At 50.6% G+C, this 17670-nt stretch overlaps 1 protein-coding gene across 3 annotated transcripts in view; it reads right to left on the reverse strand.

The window, feature by feature from the left end:
- The window catches only part of NCKIPSD (NCK interacting protein with SH3 domain), a 49281-nt gene extending 38590 nt beyond the window's left edge, over positions 1 to 10691 (reverse strand). For all 3 annotated transcript variants that reach the window (XM_062500757.1, XM_062500755.1, XM_062500756.1), the window contains exon 1: positions 10513 to 10691. In XM_062500757.1, coding sequence (XP_062356741.1) covers positions 10513 to 10683 — 171 coding nt within the window. In that variant the 5' untranslated portion in view covers positions 10684 to 10691. The remainder of the gene's footprint in view (positions 1 to 10512) is intronic.
- Between the last annotated feature and the right edge of the window lie 6979 nt (positions 10692 to 17670).

Below are 17670 nucleotides of genomic sequence, written 5' to 3' on the forward strand. Positions count from 1 at the left end.
AGGTTGGTGTGGTCCTACACACCCATCCACAGTCACATGAGACCAAACATTGCCAACAGGCGATTTTGTTGAGAAAACTTTTATGCTCAATCACTAACAGAATACAAATAGGATTTAAAAGGTTGTAAAGTGACCAGAGCTCAATATGATTTTCAGATCTCAAGCTCAAAAACACAGTCAGTTCACATGGGCTCATGCATGTGGAAGGCTCAGATGCTGTCCTACATCACTGGGCAATCCTTCTAAGGCAGCGCCCAAGACCACAGGCAAGATGATGCTTCCCAAAACTGGATATTTTCTGTCCCTGATATAAAAAATTATACTGTGCAGACCTCTTGATAATAACTGCACAATTATTTCCATGCTGCTGCTGCTATCTCTTGTCATCAAGCTGATGGAAGACAGACGTATGAAATCAATTAAAAAAAAAAACCAAACTAAAGGGGATGCACTTTACAGTTTAAGTCAATAAAGGTGATTTTAGGTTAAAAACTTCATTACTTGGAACTTGGCACATCAAGGGACATTGTTTTATGTCAAATGGAGAAAGTCTTCATCTATAAACGCTTTGATTTGGCCAGGCTCGGGGAAGTCCCTAAGCTTCTGCAGTAAGTAGGTAATGAATTTTTTATGATCATCATTCTTACTTGAGGTGCTGGAATTTCATGGAATTATTCTTTTAACATGCTAAAAATGTAGACTTTCCTGATATTTGAGTTTTTCCCCAAATACTCCCCAGGGACAGCTAAGGCTAAACATAGAAAGAAAGGGCCCATTGACCTGCCTTCTGGGAGGTCACTAGGATGCAAACTGTTGTTCAAGCCATGGTCCATCCATCCCCCTGCAAACACGCATCCTTTCCTCAGGAAAAGGAAAAAGGAAATCTGGAAAGGCACAGAATTCACAGAGTTTACATAAAAAGGAATTGTCACCACATCAGATTCAGAGGCTGTGGAGATTTGCATTTGTCTGCTCAGTGAAGAGCTTCAACTTGATGTCTCTAGGAGGCCATCTGGTTTTCACAGGAGCTGCCCTGGTTCTCACTGCAGCACACAGACCCTGACTGAACTCTGCTGACAGAGAGCCCTCTGCCCCAAAAAGCTGTCCAACCACTTCCATCCCCCAGGAGCAAGTGGGTGAAAGGCACCTGTGTGGTTCATCAAGGCCTTCTTCCCACCTCCAGAGAAAGAGGATGAAGCTCAGAGGCTGAGCTCAGCCTCCCAGCCAGTAAGCTCAAGGGCAGTGGAGGGGGAGCAGGCAGCAGGAACAGTGGAAGACAACACCCCAGCTACATCAGCAGCTGAGGAGGTATGGCCCCAGCCTATACCTCATGGATAGATATTCCAAGACCTTTTCATCAAGACATCATCTCAGCAATTCCCCCCTCCTTGTGGGTGAGTGTCTATCTTTGCAGCTCTTGCCTCATCTTCTCCCTCAAACCTTTGTTTTTCATTCAATATAATAGAAGGTTTGGAGGCCTGAGGCCTGCCCTAAGGTTTCCATACTACAAGGCAGTGTCCCTACTTGCATTACAAAAAAAAAAAAACAGAAATAATTAATAGTTATTACTTAGAAAAGATCTAATCTGAACTTGAAACCAGTGATTTAGAAGAAGCGACCCACAGACTGGAATTATCTAGCATGCTTAGTCCTACAGCTTGATTTTTTTAAAAAAAATTAATTATAACTCTTGAGCAGCTGAACAACCTAAAATATCAGCCTATGGTGGCATTTCCAGATCACAGAAAAAAACAACACCTTGCAGACCACTTTCACACTCACCACCCTAGCCTGAGCAGCAAGGGGGACAAAGCAGCACAGATGGTCCCCTCCCATCATTAGCATGACAGGAGATTTCTATTCAAAAGCACATCCCACTAGCATGAAAGGCAGCCTGAGTGAGAGGAATGAGTTCACTGCACTTGGAGTTGGGCAACACTGCCTTTTTAGCTGGTCCAGATGGACAGGAGGAAGGACAGTGGCTTCACAAGAAGCAAGCAGCTTCCAAGGAGGAAAGGAGTGACAACTTCTTCTAAACAACTTCAACAGGCAAGCAAATAACCAGGAAAAACAAACCCATGGACTTCCCACCTCACTCTAAAAAGCTGACAATATCTTACTTCCCCTTCTTGCCTAAGCCTCATGCTAAAAGAGGACAAGTTTTAGTTCTTTGCTCCTTTGAAAGGGAAGCAAACAGCTCTGCCACACAAGCTCTGCATTGCAGGGCATGAACACAGATGATCTCCCATGAAGCTGAGCCTCTTCTCCCATGGTGGAGGGTCTTGTCTTTCGGACAACTCTATCTGGCCATTGGGACTGATGGAGCTTTCCCCAGAAGAGTGCTCAATATCCCTGTGGTGAGAATGCAATGGGGGCTGAAGGGGAGCAGAGACAAACAGATGCAGTCATGAATCGTGTCCTCTGTTCCACTTCTCACATGATAAGCTTCAAAACCCTGGTTTTAAAATCAAAGGTTTTGCCATGTGATAAAAGTCAAGACAAATGAGGTTTGACAAGACCCTCTTTTAAAGGTCAAAATTTGATTTGTGAGCCACTGGTTGGGGAAGCAAAGTGATGGTCCTCCAGAAGGAGGACCAGGACCCACAATTCCTGCTGCGACTCAGACCCGAGGCAATGAGGTCAGTCAGGGTCCACAGAAAGAATTTCCAGTGGCTTGCCACTTCAAATCAGAATTTTTCCTATAAATACAACAAGGAGCTTTCAGATGCAGGTGCCAACTCACAGAAAAAGCACAAACTGGGGTCCTCCAAGAATGCTAGCACCCACTTCTCCCTGGAGCCCTGGAAACAAGACCTCCTTCCCACCAGAAGCTGGCACCCATCACGCAGCAACCTGCACACACAGCAACAGCCACTCTGGGAGGCAGAGATCACCAGCCCTGCAGGACCAGCTGACTCCCCAGTCCAACACCAAACACCTCCAGCCCTCACAGCCCCTGCAAGCCTGTACACAAATACACTCCTCTAGTGAAATAAATTGAGCCAACTCTTGCTGATATGGCCAAGATGAAAACCTCAATTTAAGTTTTGTCTCAGGAAGAAATATCATGCACATGCATTTTAATTTTAAGATCTCTGCACACAGAGCTCTGTTAGAACTTGTGGCTTGAAAAAAATTGGTTATGGCAGTGGCCACACATAATGCTAACATCTGTGAAGTCTAATTTTCTTACAGTCCATCTAATGCTATAGTTGCATACTAAGACTGCATGTACTTCCCTCCTTATAAAACCCTTCTGGATTTCGTCCTTCTTCCAATACCCAGGCTAACAGCTCACACACTGAATACATAATCCTGTCTAGGAACAACAAAGTTTAAATTGTTCATAAGGGAGTAAATCTGGGATGCTTATAAACTCTGTTTTTATGTACATCTGAAATACAAAAGGAACAGAATAACGATGCTGCTTCTGTTCCAGAAGCAGAGCTCTCCTCAGCAGAGAGGTTCAGCTGTTTTTCATGTTTCAACCATCGACAGATGCAAATACCCTCTTTATACCGTGGCATTTGACCTCCCACACGGGCATTAATAAGCCCAAGGCCTTGCATGGGATTTTCTTAGATCAGCCAGTGACCATGATATAGTCTGCATTTGTCAAAGCCCTTCCCAGTTTACAGGCTGTCCCGAGCATGGAAGCTACTCTTCTCTTGCAAGAAGGACTCTTCACATTATTTTCCCATCATCACTAACAGCTCATTTTTCTCCAAGAACAAGCAACATGAATTCCTCCCTGCTCTTCAATGCCTTGCTCCCGCTGTACTTCACACAGAGCAACAATCACAAGAAAATCAATTTCCATGAACTTTCTAGTTTATTGTTTTCATATTTCTTTCAGTACAAATCTCCTTTGTTTTCTTTTTTTTTGTTTTTTTTTTTTTTTTTTGTGGTTTGGGTTTGTTGTTTTTTCTAATATAGCTCACGTGATGGGATGCTGAAAATCCTCAAAGGAAATACAAGAATGGGATTGTGAGAAGTGATGCATCCTGCAAACAGAGCAGGATATTCCTAGTTCAAAGCTGGCATTTCTTCCCTTTGCAATAAGAAGCTCATCATCATCCAGATGTAAACAAGGAAAGAAAGTCTAGCCATCTTCTCATGATGAAAAGCATTCAAACACCATACAGTAGGAGAAACAAAATCACAGATTTGATCAATAAAATTGCAAGGTAACAGCAGGTGATCACCTGTGCAACACTCTGAAATACTCACAGCATTGCATCCCTGCACTAGAAAGGAGGGGTGCAAATGAAGACACTGTGACACCACAGGGAAGTTGGGAACCAATCTATGTCTGTGTGCTCTGGGCAAGTGTCTCTTCAAAGGCTGGAAAGAAAATGGCACATTTCTTCTTCCCAGTCTGCCCCCACACCTTGCCCTTCCTCCAAAGCAAAGACAGCTGCAGCCACATTGCTCAAGAGGGGACATGGACTCTCAGACATGTCCCTACTGCCTGCTCACTTCTCATCAAAGCAACCTCCATGTTGTTCAACTCTGAAACAGGCTTGATATTCCAACCCAACTGTATCCACCAGTTTCACTCCACCCATGACACAGGAGTGATAAGACCACACCACCAGTGCTGTTCATACATGGGTGTCCAGGCCACAAAGACAAATTTTATCTGGTATCAAAAAGCCTAATTATTTTTAATTAGAGTAAAAGTGAGAAGAACATCTCTTCATAGTCAAGACTAAAGATCATTACTATAGCTCTACTTTAATCATTCTTGACCATGGAAGACTGTAGAACTTCTGGCTAAAATTTCAAGTGTTTAGCTACAGTAATTAGAAATGGCTATAATTCCCCTGACTGTGTAATTTAGTCTCAAGAATAAAACTTCATCTCAAAGCACGAGCAGCTCTGACACAACAGCATCTCTGCTAGGGTGAGAGCCCAGAGAAAATTGCTTTGTTCTTTCACTTTCTTGCATGTGTCAAGAAACGCAGCCTCAGCTGCAAAGCGCTACCAGCTGCTTATTCTCCAAAATAAAACTTTATCTTTAGCTTAAGCACTACTCAGGATCTGTGTGAGTATTGCAATTAAGCTCACACGCCCATTGAAAGCTCTGTCAAACCTGCAGCAGATGACAAATAATGCTGCAGGCTCCAGTGCAGGGACAGTCCATACAACAGTCTGTACAATCACCACCTGTTCAGGAACAGTTTCAGCAACTCAGCCAAGGGTCAGGAGCACCAAGTTTAAAGCTGGATTTTAAGCAGATGGAGAAAGAAACTTACAGCAAACAACAATTGCCAAAACTCAGTTTCCAGGAAGCCCAGGGAGGCTGTAGTATCTCCTTCTCTGGAGGCATTCAAAACCCACCTGGACACGTTCCTGTGTCACCTGCTCCAGGTGGCCCTGCCTTGGCAGGCCATTGTACTGGATGATCTCCAGAGGTCCCTTCCAACCCAAACTATTCTGTGATTGACAATGTACAACCAACTGGGGAGTTGGAACTTGATGATCTTTGAAGTCCCCCCCAATTCAGGCTATTCTATGATTCTGTGTTCCACAACCATTGTCTCCATGGCAGTGTGGAAGGTTTGACAGTACCTGAGCTTCCACAATGATCCCACACAGCACCAGCCTTGGCACATACTGCTCCATCCCTGAATGTGTGATCCTGGCAGAGAAGCAACACAATTAGAAACAAGGAGTTTTCCAGCAAGCTGGTGGAGTTAACTGAGAGTGGGGCTGAAAAGAGCAGAGGAAGCTTAGGGGAAGGCTGGACAGCAGGGCCAGGTGTAGGATGTGGGAGGAGTGGCCAGGAGCTGTGAGACCCACATTCTGAGCCCTGGCATGCCCTGGTCTGCAAGGAAAGGCAGCTCCTGCACTACCTCACTCTGGACCACACAATTCCAGTCCTGAACCCAGGTCAATGCTACAACAAGAAACAGGACAGAATGGTTTGGGTAAACAGAGACTGTTCAAATTTCACTCACTCACAGAAACCTGTCTTCCTTGCAGCTGGGGAGGTGACACACCACTCCTGTGCCTGCCTGGCTGGGACTACCTGTACTCTGCTGTTGTGCACTTGCTCATGCTGCAGGAGAATTTTAAGTTGTTGCTAGGCTGCACAAAGCAGTCTCTTATTTTTATCACGTCTGTTTATTCTTGTAGAAAAAGACACAGCAAACAGCCATCCAAGGCATCCTCAAAATGCTACTCTTTGCTTGGCTCCATTTTCTCACCAGATAGTCCAATGCTTCTTGGCCATCAGCATACACACCTTTGCACCCAGAAAGACCTTTTCTTGCTCTTCCAGAGGTACAATGTGAAAGCATGAACAGAGACTCAAAATCCACATTACAAACCATTTTTCAGTTATTCCAAATAAACTTAAGGTAATTTTGAAAATGATGATAATAATAATAATAATTCCAAAGCTGTTTCCTAATGGCTTAATACAGCTGAACAGCTGATTTGTAAGAGCCAGCAGGCTAAACCATTCCCACTTCATCAGGAAACATCTCCCTGCGACTTAGCACTTATTTTTGCACCCCTGACATTTACCAGTACAGCATTTTAAAGCTGCCATTCTCCTCCTCAGCATTTAATGTTAACACTTTCATTGACAGAGAATGCAGCCTGGGTCGGTGCAGACATGAGACAAGATAAGATCAGTTGTGGTGCCTGGTGAAGCTGACAGCTGAAGCAGCCCTGCTGCTCCTGGATGTGGCTCCCACAGCAGGAGCTCCCAAACCATGGCAAGCCCCTGTCCTGCCAGGAGCAGAGTAGATCAGCTTTCCTGGCAGGCCAAGTGTCACCCATAGCTCAGCATCCTCCAGGACAACCACTCCCCCTGTGCTACAGCCTGAAATCTTCATCCAGATCTGGAATAACTCCACATTCCCATTACAGAATTCCAGGTTCCATCATAATAACAGCAACAAAAAGCTATTTATTCCACAGAACGGAACCTTATTATTTGCTAGACTTGGCATTTGTCCCTTCCTGACACTGAGTGAGCCTCCTGTGCCTAAGCAAGCTGTCCAAATTGAATATTTTACAGCTGCACATAAAGCCTTGAAAAGCCTATCTTCTGGAGTGACTGTCTGACTCCAGAGGACACCCTAAGCTCCATTTTAATCTCCACATTTCTCTGCCATTCATAAATCACTTAAGCATCAGCATACAGCTGGAGACAAAAGGCCAACCTCATGCTGACGGGCACCTTGCTGTTCAATAGGAAGGTCTGGCACTTGAGCAGACAGTCTTGCTGCAGCAGTATTCACCTGGCATTAGATATTAGCACATTTCTTGCTCCACCAGTAGCTGGAGGCAACTGCCCTCATGCTGTCACCAGCACAGTGCTAGGTACATGTTTTCACTAGTCCAGCAGCAGCACCCACAGCCCCTGAGTACAAGACTTTGCTGGGCACCGTCATGCCTGCTGGTGTCATGGCCCCCAAGCTCTCCACCACGGGCATGCAGAGCCAGGGCTAAGCCACATGTGAGGCCACTGTTTCAACAGGCAACTCTCCCTGTTCACAACTCAGCCATCCACAAGCTGCCCCACTCAGCAGCACAGCCCAATCCTTCCCCCTCGCTGCTTGATGGCTTCAGCATCTATCCCCAGAATGGCACTCAGCTTGAAATTACTCTTAATAACCCAAACAGGAGCTAAAAGGGAACTACAGAAGAACAAAATCAGCAGGAATATCAGCTGAAGTTGGGCGTTTCTAATTGACTCAAATTAACTTCACATCATCTGCACCTTCTGGTGCTCTGGCTGAGCCCCAACTTGTTTCTTAGGGGCATTCTAAGAAGGATTTGTTGGTGGAGCTTTTCACCCCCCTACAACTAACTCTCCTTTAACAGCAACACTGAGCCACAAGAATTTCAGTACAAAAGTCCTGCAAAAAGACATCAGACAAATATAAGCATTAAATAATAACTGGGAATTACTTTTTTCTTTTACAGAAGTCACAGCATCAATATCCCATATCTATGAAAGCTGAGGAAAAAAAAAATAAAAAAACAAACCTGAAATCCAAGAGGAGCTCAGAAAAAAACTACTGTTCCTAATGTGCACAGCAGCAACAGCAGCCCAAGCCTTCCCCATGAGTATCCTCTCAGCAGGTTGCTGTGAGGGGCTGTGATTGTTCTCCAACCTATTGTTCACCTGGAACCTAACTGCACTGCTTAGGAAGGCCAAGCTTACCTTTACAATGGTGACTCCTGTTGGCCACTCTCTCTCCCCACTAACACTAATCATTAGAAGTGTTTTTTCCCTGCTGTGATGGGGGCAGCATTAATTGCCTCCCAAACCGCTGTCACTAATTGGTCTCAGTGCCCTTATTAAACAAAAACGGGGTGAAAAATTGTTTGCACTCCTCCTGGACATTGAGCAAACAGTCTCAAGCACACTCTCAGTGAGCAGATGCTTTCTGCTGTGAATAAACGCATGTTTTGACTTCACATCAGCTCTTCAGAGCTGGTAGGATGCAACAACAGAAAGTCAGTCACAGACACGCAGGACGACTGCAACTGCAGAGAAGCAAATTAGAACCTGCTGCTTCACACATCATCAACAAATTCAGGTGCTGGAAATTTAATAGCCAAAACACAGATGAGCAGGTACAGGGAAGGCTCTGTTTCCTGCAACAAGGTCTAAAGGCATTAGGGAAAGTTAAAGCTGAACTATAGAGAATGCTCACAAAGTCACCAGCAATGCTGCTTTAATACCAGCATTACTAACATGTCAGGAGTTAGCCTGGCAGGCTGCAAGGCTATATTGAGGCTGTAGCAAAATACAATGTTAGAAATGAATGTAAAGTCATAGAACAAACACTTCTCCTGTAAGATTTTGAGATGCATACTAGCAAGGTACCTGCAAGAAAAACTGGTATGAGTGAGCAGCCTAGGAGAAGGCTCCAGCACCCACAGCAGCGAGAAGACGTCATGCCACACAAGCAAATGAAGTAAGAGACTGCAGAGACGAAACTCATGAGCAGCAACCTGGAGCTATGCCACTGTTGGGTTTTAAAATCTAGCAGTTAATAAGGTCTTTGCTCTGTAACTAAATAGCTCCTGTAAATAGCTTATTAAGGGCTTATTGATACACAAGATATCCCCTTCCATCAGGCCATCCTGCCAGGCTGCAGAAGAGCCCCAGCTTCACAGGACAGATGGACCAAGCGCCCAAAGGGACCTGGTCTTGCCCTAACACACGTACACACGCTCTTAATGCTCGTCTCACTGGAGTGTTCTGCAAAGCCCACACCCACACTTACTTACAGCCCGAGTTGCTGCTAATCAGAAATTCGATGGCATCTGAAGGAGGAGCAGCAGCAGCACACTAAAATAACGGGGGTTGTCACCATTTTCAGACAGACACCAAAAGGCCCATTTGTAACACGCACATGCATTTCTGTGCAGTTACCCATTCAGTGATGCAAAGAGTCTTCAGCATCCAGGTCCCACAGCTATCCCGAGGCCCAAAAGTACAAAAAGCACCCATGAATAAGTTCTAGATGAAATGCCTATTTTAATTTTAGAAGCCATGTTTTCCCTCAGAAGCCTCCACTAAGCAGCTCCTGCACTGTACAAGCCACATGCAACCTCTTTCCCATGACACCTGCATGGGTACAGTGCTCACACTCCAACAGCAAAAGGTGTGTTCCATGCTCTGACCCCAGTTAGGGCCACAGCAGGTGCTTGGACCTTCTGCAGTTCCCGGTATCACTGACTTGGCTGTAAGTGGTGCCACCGTAGGCAGCTGCCATGGCTTCTCCCTGCCCCCAGGACAGCAGAGGTGTGCTGTGGGTGTAATGGTGTGTTAGTGGAAGGAGGGCAATCACCCCTCATTATCCTCTCAGTGTGGAGGTACCACACACACAGAGACCCCAGGCTGAACAGCCAGCATGGAGATGGCCATAGGAGTGCCACTAACTTACACCAACCACTGGGCTGCTGGCCGGGAGATTCCAGTTTACCTATAATCACGTTTACTCTAGGGAGGAGAAACCCCCTCCTTATCCCCCAGGGATTTTCCTATCTTCCTTTCCCAGTTCTGCAGCAGTGAACAGCCCCCCAGACTTCCATGCCCTAGAGATGGCACCATGGGGACCCATTCCCAGCCCCCTTCCTCCGGATAAGCCTGCTGAGCTCTCACTTTGTCCCTGACTCGCAGGGCTGGTGCTCCCCAAACCTGACACCACAGGAGATGTCTCCTGCCTCCCTGCAACTACCTATCCCACAGTGTCCCAGACTGTTCCCGCCTGCCGAAGACACTGCAGGGGCAGCCACGGCCACAGAAATCGCACATCCGTTTGTTTCCGCAGCGGCTCCCAGACAGGACACGCGAGGGACCACGAGCGGCTGGGGTGGGCTGCTCAGAGCAGGGGGTACCGGGCTGTGCTCTGCCACCGCCCCGGTACAAACCCAGCCTGGGACTGCCAAGAAAGCCCCGCTGCCTGCGAGGGGCCAGGGCAGAGCCGCCCAGCCCCGGGACCCCCGGCAGAACCGCCCCCGCCCGGCCCGGCCCACCTGCAGCCGCTGGAGGTAGGAGGCCGGCGCGTAGCCCGTCTCGCCAGAGCCGGCGCGGGTGACGAGCCACCAGTGCTGGTTGCTGCGCTCCAGCAGCAGGAAGGTCTCTCCGGCAGCGAAGGGCAGCGAGTTGGGCTCAGCCGAACGGAAGCTGTAGAGGGCCCGGTACATGGCGGCGGCACCGGCAGCGGCACCGGCAGCACCGGCAGCACCGGCACCTCCGCCCGCCCGCCCGGCCCGGCCCGGCCCGGCCCCGCCCCGCCCCCTCGGCCCCGCCCCCCCGCGCGGTACCGCCCCCTGGCGGCGCGGCGACACCGTTCCCCCCGTACCGCCCGTGCTGTCCGCTCGGCCGGCAGGGGGCGCCAGAGGCTCGCGCAGCGTCACTGAGGGGAGAGAGACGGCACCGGCCTATGGAACTGACCAATGGGAATGACCCATGGGACTGACCAATGGGAATAACCATGGGAATGACCAATGGGAACACCCATGGGAATGACCATGGGACTGACCAATGGGACTGACCATGGGACTGACCAATGGGAATTACCATGGGAATGACCAATGGGAATGACCCATGGAACTGACCAATGGGACTGACCAATGGGAATGACCATGGAACTGACCCATGGGAATGACCAATAGGAATGACCAATGGAAATGACCAATGGGAATGACCCATGGGACTAAGCCCCAGGACAGACCCCCAGCACTGGCACCTGGGACTGACACCCCCAGAACAGACGCCCAGCACCCAGCACTGGGCACTGCCCCCAGGACTGATCCCCGGTACCGACCTCTGAGGGGCCTTTGGCAGGGTCCATTAAGCATGGACACTTTCCTGGCCCGTTTGTGTCCCTCCTCAATGACATGGGTGCTGGGTCACTCCCAGCTCCTGGGGTCACTGCTCCCTCCCCTACCACCCATCGCCCACCTGTGCCTGGCCCCTCTGAGCCCCACTTCCCCCAGGCACATTGCTTCCTCACTAAATCCACCAGTCCTGGCCAGTGTCCCCGAGCAGCCCCTCCTCTCGGAATCCCATATTGAAGCACCCAGCACCACTGTGTCCCCCCAGTCCTTGTGTGTCCACCAGCCCCACCCTGGGTGCACAAGCGCTTCCCTCCAGTGAGCTTCCCTGGGTCAGTCACATTCCCCGCCACTCTCCCAGCATGGGATCAGGGCATGACCCAGGCTGCCTCTGACCCACAGCGAACACAGTGACATGGCAGGTGGCCGTGGGGACATGGGACACGGCCTGTCAGGCCTGGAGTTGTCCATGAAGACACAGCAGCCCCCAGCCCCATTCATCTCCTTGCCCCGTTCCAGGAAAACAACCCTTTGGGACACTACCCCAAGTAGCCCAAGACCCCTGCAAGATCTCATCATTCCTAAAAGACATCAGCAGCTTCCCTTGGTCCCCATTGCCCAAGGATTTGAGCCCTTCTCACTGTCCCGGAGAAGTGGGTGGCAGCCCTGCAGAGCATGATCCCCCTTCCCTCTTCCCCAGCCAGGGCTTTCTCCACGCTAGGAACAAGATACATTTTCCGCCTGTCAAAGCCAGCACAGAGCCTGGAGCACAGTGGGTGGGGACCTGATTACAGCACCCCAGTGGGACTAGTACATACTCCTGCAGCCAAGCCCACCACAAAGACACCTCTTACCCATCCTGCTCACCCCCATCCCGCCGGGATGCAGGGATGCAGAGATGGAACAGTCCACAGATCCCCACTCACAGTTACGGGGGAGTGTAATTCATTCAGAAACCATTCACAACCAAATCCAACCCGTGGTAATACAGTAAAAACCAGGCTGCAGTGGCCACAACACCCTGCCTGCTCCCAGCACAGCCCACCCAGGCCCTCACTTTTCCCAGCACTGGCAGTCAGGTAATTCTGGCTGATCCTGGTTATGCAGGGATGGAGGATGGAGTGGGAGTGAGCTGTTGCCTAGACTCCCCCACTGCGGTGGGTACTGGAATCGCTGCAGTGAGCTGAAGCTGGGCACACTCATGCTGGAAAAACAGTGGAGTGCTTTAATTGGGAACTGTGAGATGTAATCAGGGCTGAATCCAGGAGCCTTTCAGGTCTGAACTTCCTGCCTGGTGACAGTCCCATCCAGATGACCAGCAGGGAACAGCATGACAATGGGCAAGGACTGGGCAGCCAGGGATCACCACTGCAGGAGAGAAAACCCACTTGTGGAGTCATTATTCTAGGTACCACCTGTATCCCACGGGAACAGGATTCTTTGCTTGCCCATCCCCTGTCAGGTTTGGCTGCAGTGTTCACCCTGCTACTGTGTCCCCACTCCAGGTGAACCCTGGCCACTCCCTGGCACCAACCCAGCTGTTTGTGCTGGAATAACAGCACTTTGTTTCTGTGAAATCAGCAGCACAGGCTGTGCTGGCAGGCAGAGGCAGCTGAGGGGGATGCAGGCACCCACCATCCACATGCACAGCAGCAGCAGCAGCACCCCAGTCTCTTCCTCTGCTTAGTACAGCATCCCACCTCTGCCAGACAGCATCTGGGAAGGATTTCCTCTTTAAAGGCACCTGCAAATCCTTCTGCATCCCGGTAGAATGCAGAGCCCAAGACAAATTCCAGTTGCTGAGGAATTAGCTTTGAATTGCAAGTGCCAGGTGATTTATATTGGACAGGGAGCAGCAATGAGCAAGGATCCTGCTGCGTCACTTGCAGGTGACTTTTAAAGCTGAACTTGAGACCTCAGGAAATAATACTTTACATCCCTTGCCCTCAGAGCCTTGGGAACTGGGATCACTGTAAGCCCTGAAGGGCTCAGTGCATGTGTAGCAGCCCCCACACTCCTGTTTTCCTCCAGAGCTGCGGAGGGGAAGCGTTGCACAACAGCACTCATATGACTGGAACACAAACTTGCCAGCTCCACATATACTTATATAATTCTGCACCGTCTGCTCGTCAACACGTTGCAAAACAGCAGTGGGATCAATCGCTCTACTTTTAGGTATACAAATATTATTGCACTCCCAAGAGCCCTCTCTGGGTGAAAAGTCATAGGAATGTGAGGTTTTGTGAGGACCCTGGGCCCACAGCTCCAGGGACAGTGTCCTTCAGTGTGTCCTGCAGGGCCTGGGAGTGTTCATGGCCAGAATGGCCAGGCATTGGAATACTTCTTAGACATGTTCCTATTTCCCAGGGTCTTGACGACCCTACCTCCTGGAAAACCTCATTAAAAGGCTGTGGATAGGACCCCTCACTTGCATACATCAGTATCGCTTCCAGAAGATCTCACCTCTGCAACTACATCTGCTCCCTTACAGAGGCCCCCAAACCAGCGCTCCTTCCAGCAATCTGGGAAGGAAGGGCGCTCCACCCGGCAGGAGCAAGCTCTGCTCGTGCCTCTTGCAAGGAACACAGTGATCCGTGCTGAGCCCCAAAACACCCTCGAGGGGCTGCTCTTTTGGCTTCCCCGTAGGGCACAGCACGTGGAGAAGCTGCCGCGGCTGTGGGTGGCTCTGGGACCGCTCTGTTCCGCCTGCCTGCGGGGCCGAGGTGCCCGCAGGGCTCCTTGCGCAACCCGTCCTGCACAAAGCCGGGGCTGGCTGGGGCCCAGACCCCTCCTGCGGCTGGAGGAAGGAGCAGCCAGTGCCTGCCAACAGCTGCACTTCCTAGAAACGAAGAAGACAGAAGGTCGGGAGAGTTGAGGGATGATGGAGGGGGGCCCGGGGGATGCTGCAGGAGGGATTGAGGCGCTGCAGGTTACAAGGAGAGCAGCGTGCAGCGCAGCCTGCCCTGTAGCTTCTCTTCAGGAAAACAAGCTCTTTGGCTTCACACAGTTCCCTGTTCTTTGTTAAACTCTGCTCGCGTCCAGACCTGAAGAGCTCCTTGCCAGCCCACGCACTCTGTGGGCCGGCACGGCTCCTTCCCAGCTCTCCCGGCCAGGGCAGCTCTGCAGGCTCCAATGCCATGCTGCGGGAACAAGCGGCTCAGGACAATGTCACTTCCTCTGCCACCAACCCAATAGGCACATAGAAGGAATTAAGAAGCTGAGGGAAGTGGGGCACAGGGGTAAGGTGCTTGGCAGCGAGAGCACCAGTCCCTGAGCTCCCTACACTGTCCTTCCAGCCGCAGGGCTGCCTGATGAAGGACACTCTTGGCTTCACATCTGTCTCCAATGCTGCCTTGCCCAACACCACCCTGCTCACGTCCTGCTCTTTGCATGTGGGAAGAGCTGCAGAACAAGGGGTTGCCTGGGGTGCAGCAGCGGAACCTGCCTCTGTGGGTTGCAGGAGCTCTTCTGCTTCTCTTTCAAAGAGAAATTGAGAAGACACCATGAGGCCAATGCAGCCTGTCACAGCTCAGCTGGCAGGGACAGTGCTGTGGTGCAAACCCAAGAGAAGACAGAGCCCATCACCTCATCTGGAGCTGGCAGCCCAGCACGGCAGGCATCAGCCCCCACAAGTGACCAAGCGTCACCCTTTGCTGCCCATATGGTTTGTGGGGCAGGAGGGACAGGGACCATAGCCCTACTTACATCCTTTCCATGAGGGGGAGCCCTGGTCTGGTGGGTGGATGCAACAGGCCCTGGTGAGCAGGTGAGGGGTGCTGGGATGGGGATCCCCACTGATGGAATAGGGTGCTCAGCATGGTGGAGGCTGCCTCCAAGGTTTGCTCTGCTTTCATTCAGGTGTCTGAGTTACAAGCTTCAAATGAAGGACAGGCAACAGAGGGTTGGGGGAGGCCCCTTAGTTAACCCTCATTTCCATACAATTGAAGGAAGGTGGCTTTGCTCCCAGCCATGGACACAAGCCTTTCGTTCCCTGCCCCCTCTGCCCTGTCTTACATAACTCCAATGCTTGGGCACCACTGGAGATGGCCATAGGGCAGTACAGGACCCTCACCCTGTGCTAAGGATGGATCCAGCACAGGATGGACAGACAGTGGCACTCAGTCCCACTACAGCCTCACCAGTTTTGTTAACCTCCAGTTAAATAAACTTAAGTCCTCCACTATTAGAAACAGGGAAGACACAGCTGCTGGGCCACACACAGGACCTCTGTCTGCAGTAGTGGGTGCCACAGAGGCATCAAGGCACAGGGTGCCTCTGCTCCTGTGCACTGAGAACCACCGTGTCCCAGCGTCTTGGGTCTGAGCCCTTTTGCAGGCCCAGGGCAATGAACCATTCTCCCCTGGGCAGGGAGCACAGCAACTTCGGGCTGCTGCCCTGTGAAATGTCATTACTTGGCCACAAGGAAATACTTTGTTCTCGCTCCATAAAAGGCATTTGTGTGTCCCTCCCTACTGGCACAGACCCAGCTCAGTGGAAGAAGTCCAACAGCTACTCAAGAGCCAGCAGCACGGGATGGGGACAGTGCAGGGACAAAGGTGCCCTCTCCTCCAGCAAGGCCAGGGACTGGCCCCTACCTCTTGCCTCTGCCCTACCCAGCCCTAGTGCCAGGGAGGCCACCTACCAAAACATCCTGGCAGGTCCACAGAGTGCCACTCACCCCCCACCTCAGTCCCCAGTGCCCTGCCAGCAAAGCAGAGCTCAATCCCCTAGAGAAACCAGTTCCAGCTGCAGGAATGTGTTTCATCTCTAGCCAGCTGATGCATGGCAATTCCCATCAGTCACCCCAGTTTTGGTCTAGAAGCGGCCTATTTATGTAAGGCAAGCTCCCCACAAACCTGGGGCTGGTGCAGCATCCTCCAGGGGCAGCCAGAGGAAAGCAGGAGCAGGTGCATAGGGGCCTGAACCCAGCCAGGCTGGACCACATGCTGTATCTCACCCAGCCCCTGCAAAGCCAGCAGTGTAGGGTCAGGCTCAGCACACTACAGCCACCCTGGGCAATGGTCCTGCTAGGGCAGGGCTGGAAGGAAAAGGTGGGTCTTCTCCAAGCATCAGGAAGCAGACAGGGAGGAGACCAGACACAAGGGAGCCTTAAGGAACAGGGACGTGCACTCAGCATTGTCCTCCATGGAGCAGAGGCTGCAGAAACTACAGAATGGGGGGTCCCTGTCAGGGCACAGGCTGTCCCAACTCCTGTTCCCCATCCCAGCAGCAGCGCTGCTCTGTGGAAGTGCCTTTCCATGATGCAGGGTTCCCCAGGACACATGAGGGAACCAGCCCAGCTGCCCCTTCGCAGTGTTCTTGCTGCCACAAAAGAGCATGCACAGGAACAAAAACACCCCTCGAGTCTATTCCCAAGCACAACTGCTGCTCTCCCATTATTGCCTCATTCTGTCCTTTGCCATGGTCCAGCAGGCAGTTGACCACGAACATCCTCCTCAACCCCAACCCCTGCTCATCCCATTTCTGTCCTCCAAGAAGCCCAGGCACAGGGCTAGGGGCTCATTTACAGGGATTGTGGTAACCCAATTCCTACCCCAGCACGCTGGCAGTTACACAATTGCCTTTCCACAAACAAGGAATTGCTCAGAGGGGTGTGTGCAGAGCAGCATGGAAGGAAAAGAAACCTGCTCTTGAACTTTGCAAGATAGTATGCCATTTAGAGTTACTTGCAAAAGTGTTTCCCCTTTTTTAACCTTCAAGGATGTGGTGCAAGGAAGGGATTTTTCCTCCTGATGTTTTTGCCGTAACATACCTCAAAGTAACTTCTCTATTTCTGCTTCCCCACTCCCAGCTGCTACAGCCCAGGAAGCTCCCAACCACTTTGTTGCTTTGGAGCCCTGGCAGAGCATCTCTTAATCCCCAGACAATATTGGTGAAAGAATTTTAACAGTGCTGGCCTGAGCCCACAGGGGCAGGTCCCTCTGCCTTCCTGCAGCAGCACCAATTACACCTGAGGGTTTGCTATTTTCTATGTGGAGCCCCTAGTGCTCTAGCTCTGGCTGCTGACACCATGCTGCTGAAACCACGCGTAGACCAAGCTTACCCCGCTGGCAGTGTTTCTGCAGCTCCCTGCCTGTACCCAGGGCTGTGTCTGCAGGCTTGTTCTGGAGGCAGCTTTCATCAGAGCAAATGTGATTGTTCTCACTGGATTTTATGAATTCCCCCCGGAGTTCCTACGTAACAGAAGTACTTTAGGGGACTTTATCCCTGCTAATTTCAGACTACAAAGTCAAACCATGTATCAGATGCATCTGCACAGAGAGGCTTATTCATAAGTAGCAGCAATGATAGGCGATTACAGTGCTTGCCAAGAGATTCGTCATTAGCTCATTA

The sequence above is a fragment of the Cinclus cinclus genome, chromosome 12, assembly GCF_963662255.1.
Source record: "Cinclus cinclus chromosome 12, bCinCin1.1, whole genome shotgun sequence".
NCBI classification, from domain to species: Eukaryota; Metazoa; Chordata; class Aves; order Passeriformes; family Cinclidae; genus Cinclus; species Cinclus cinclus.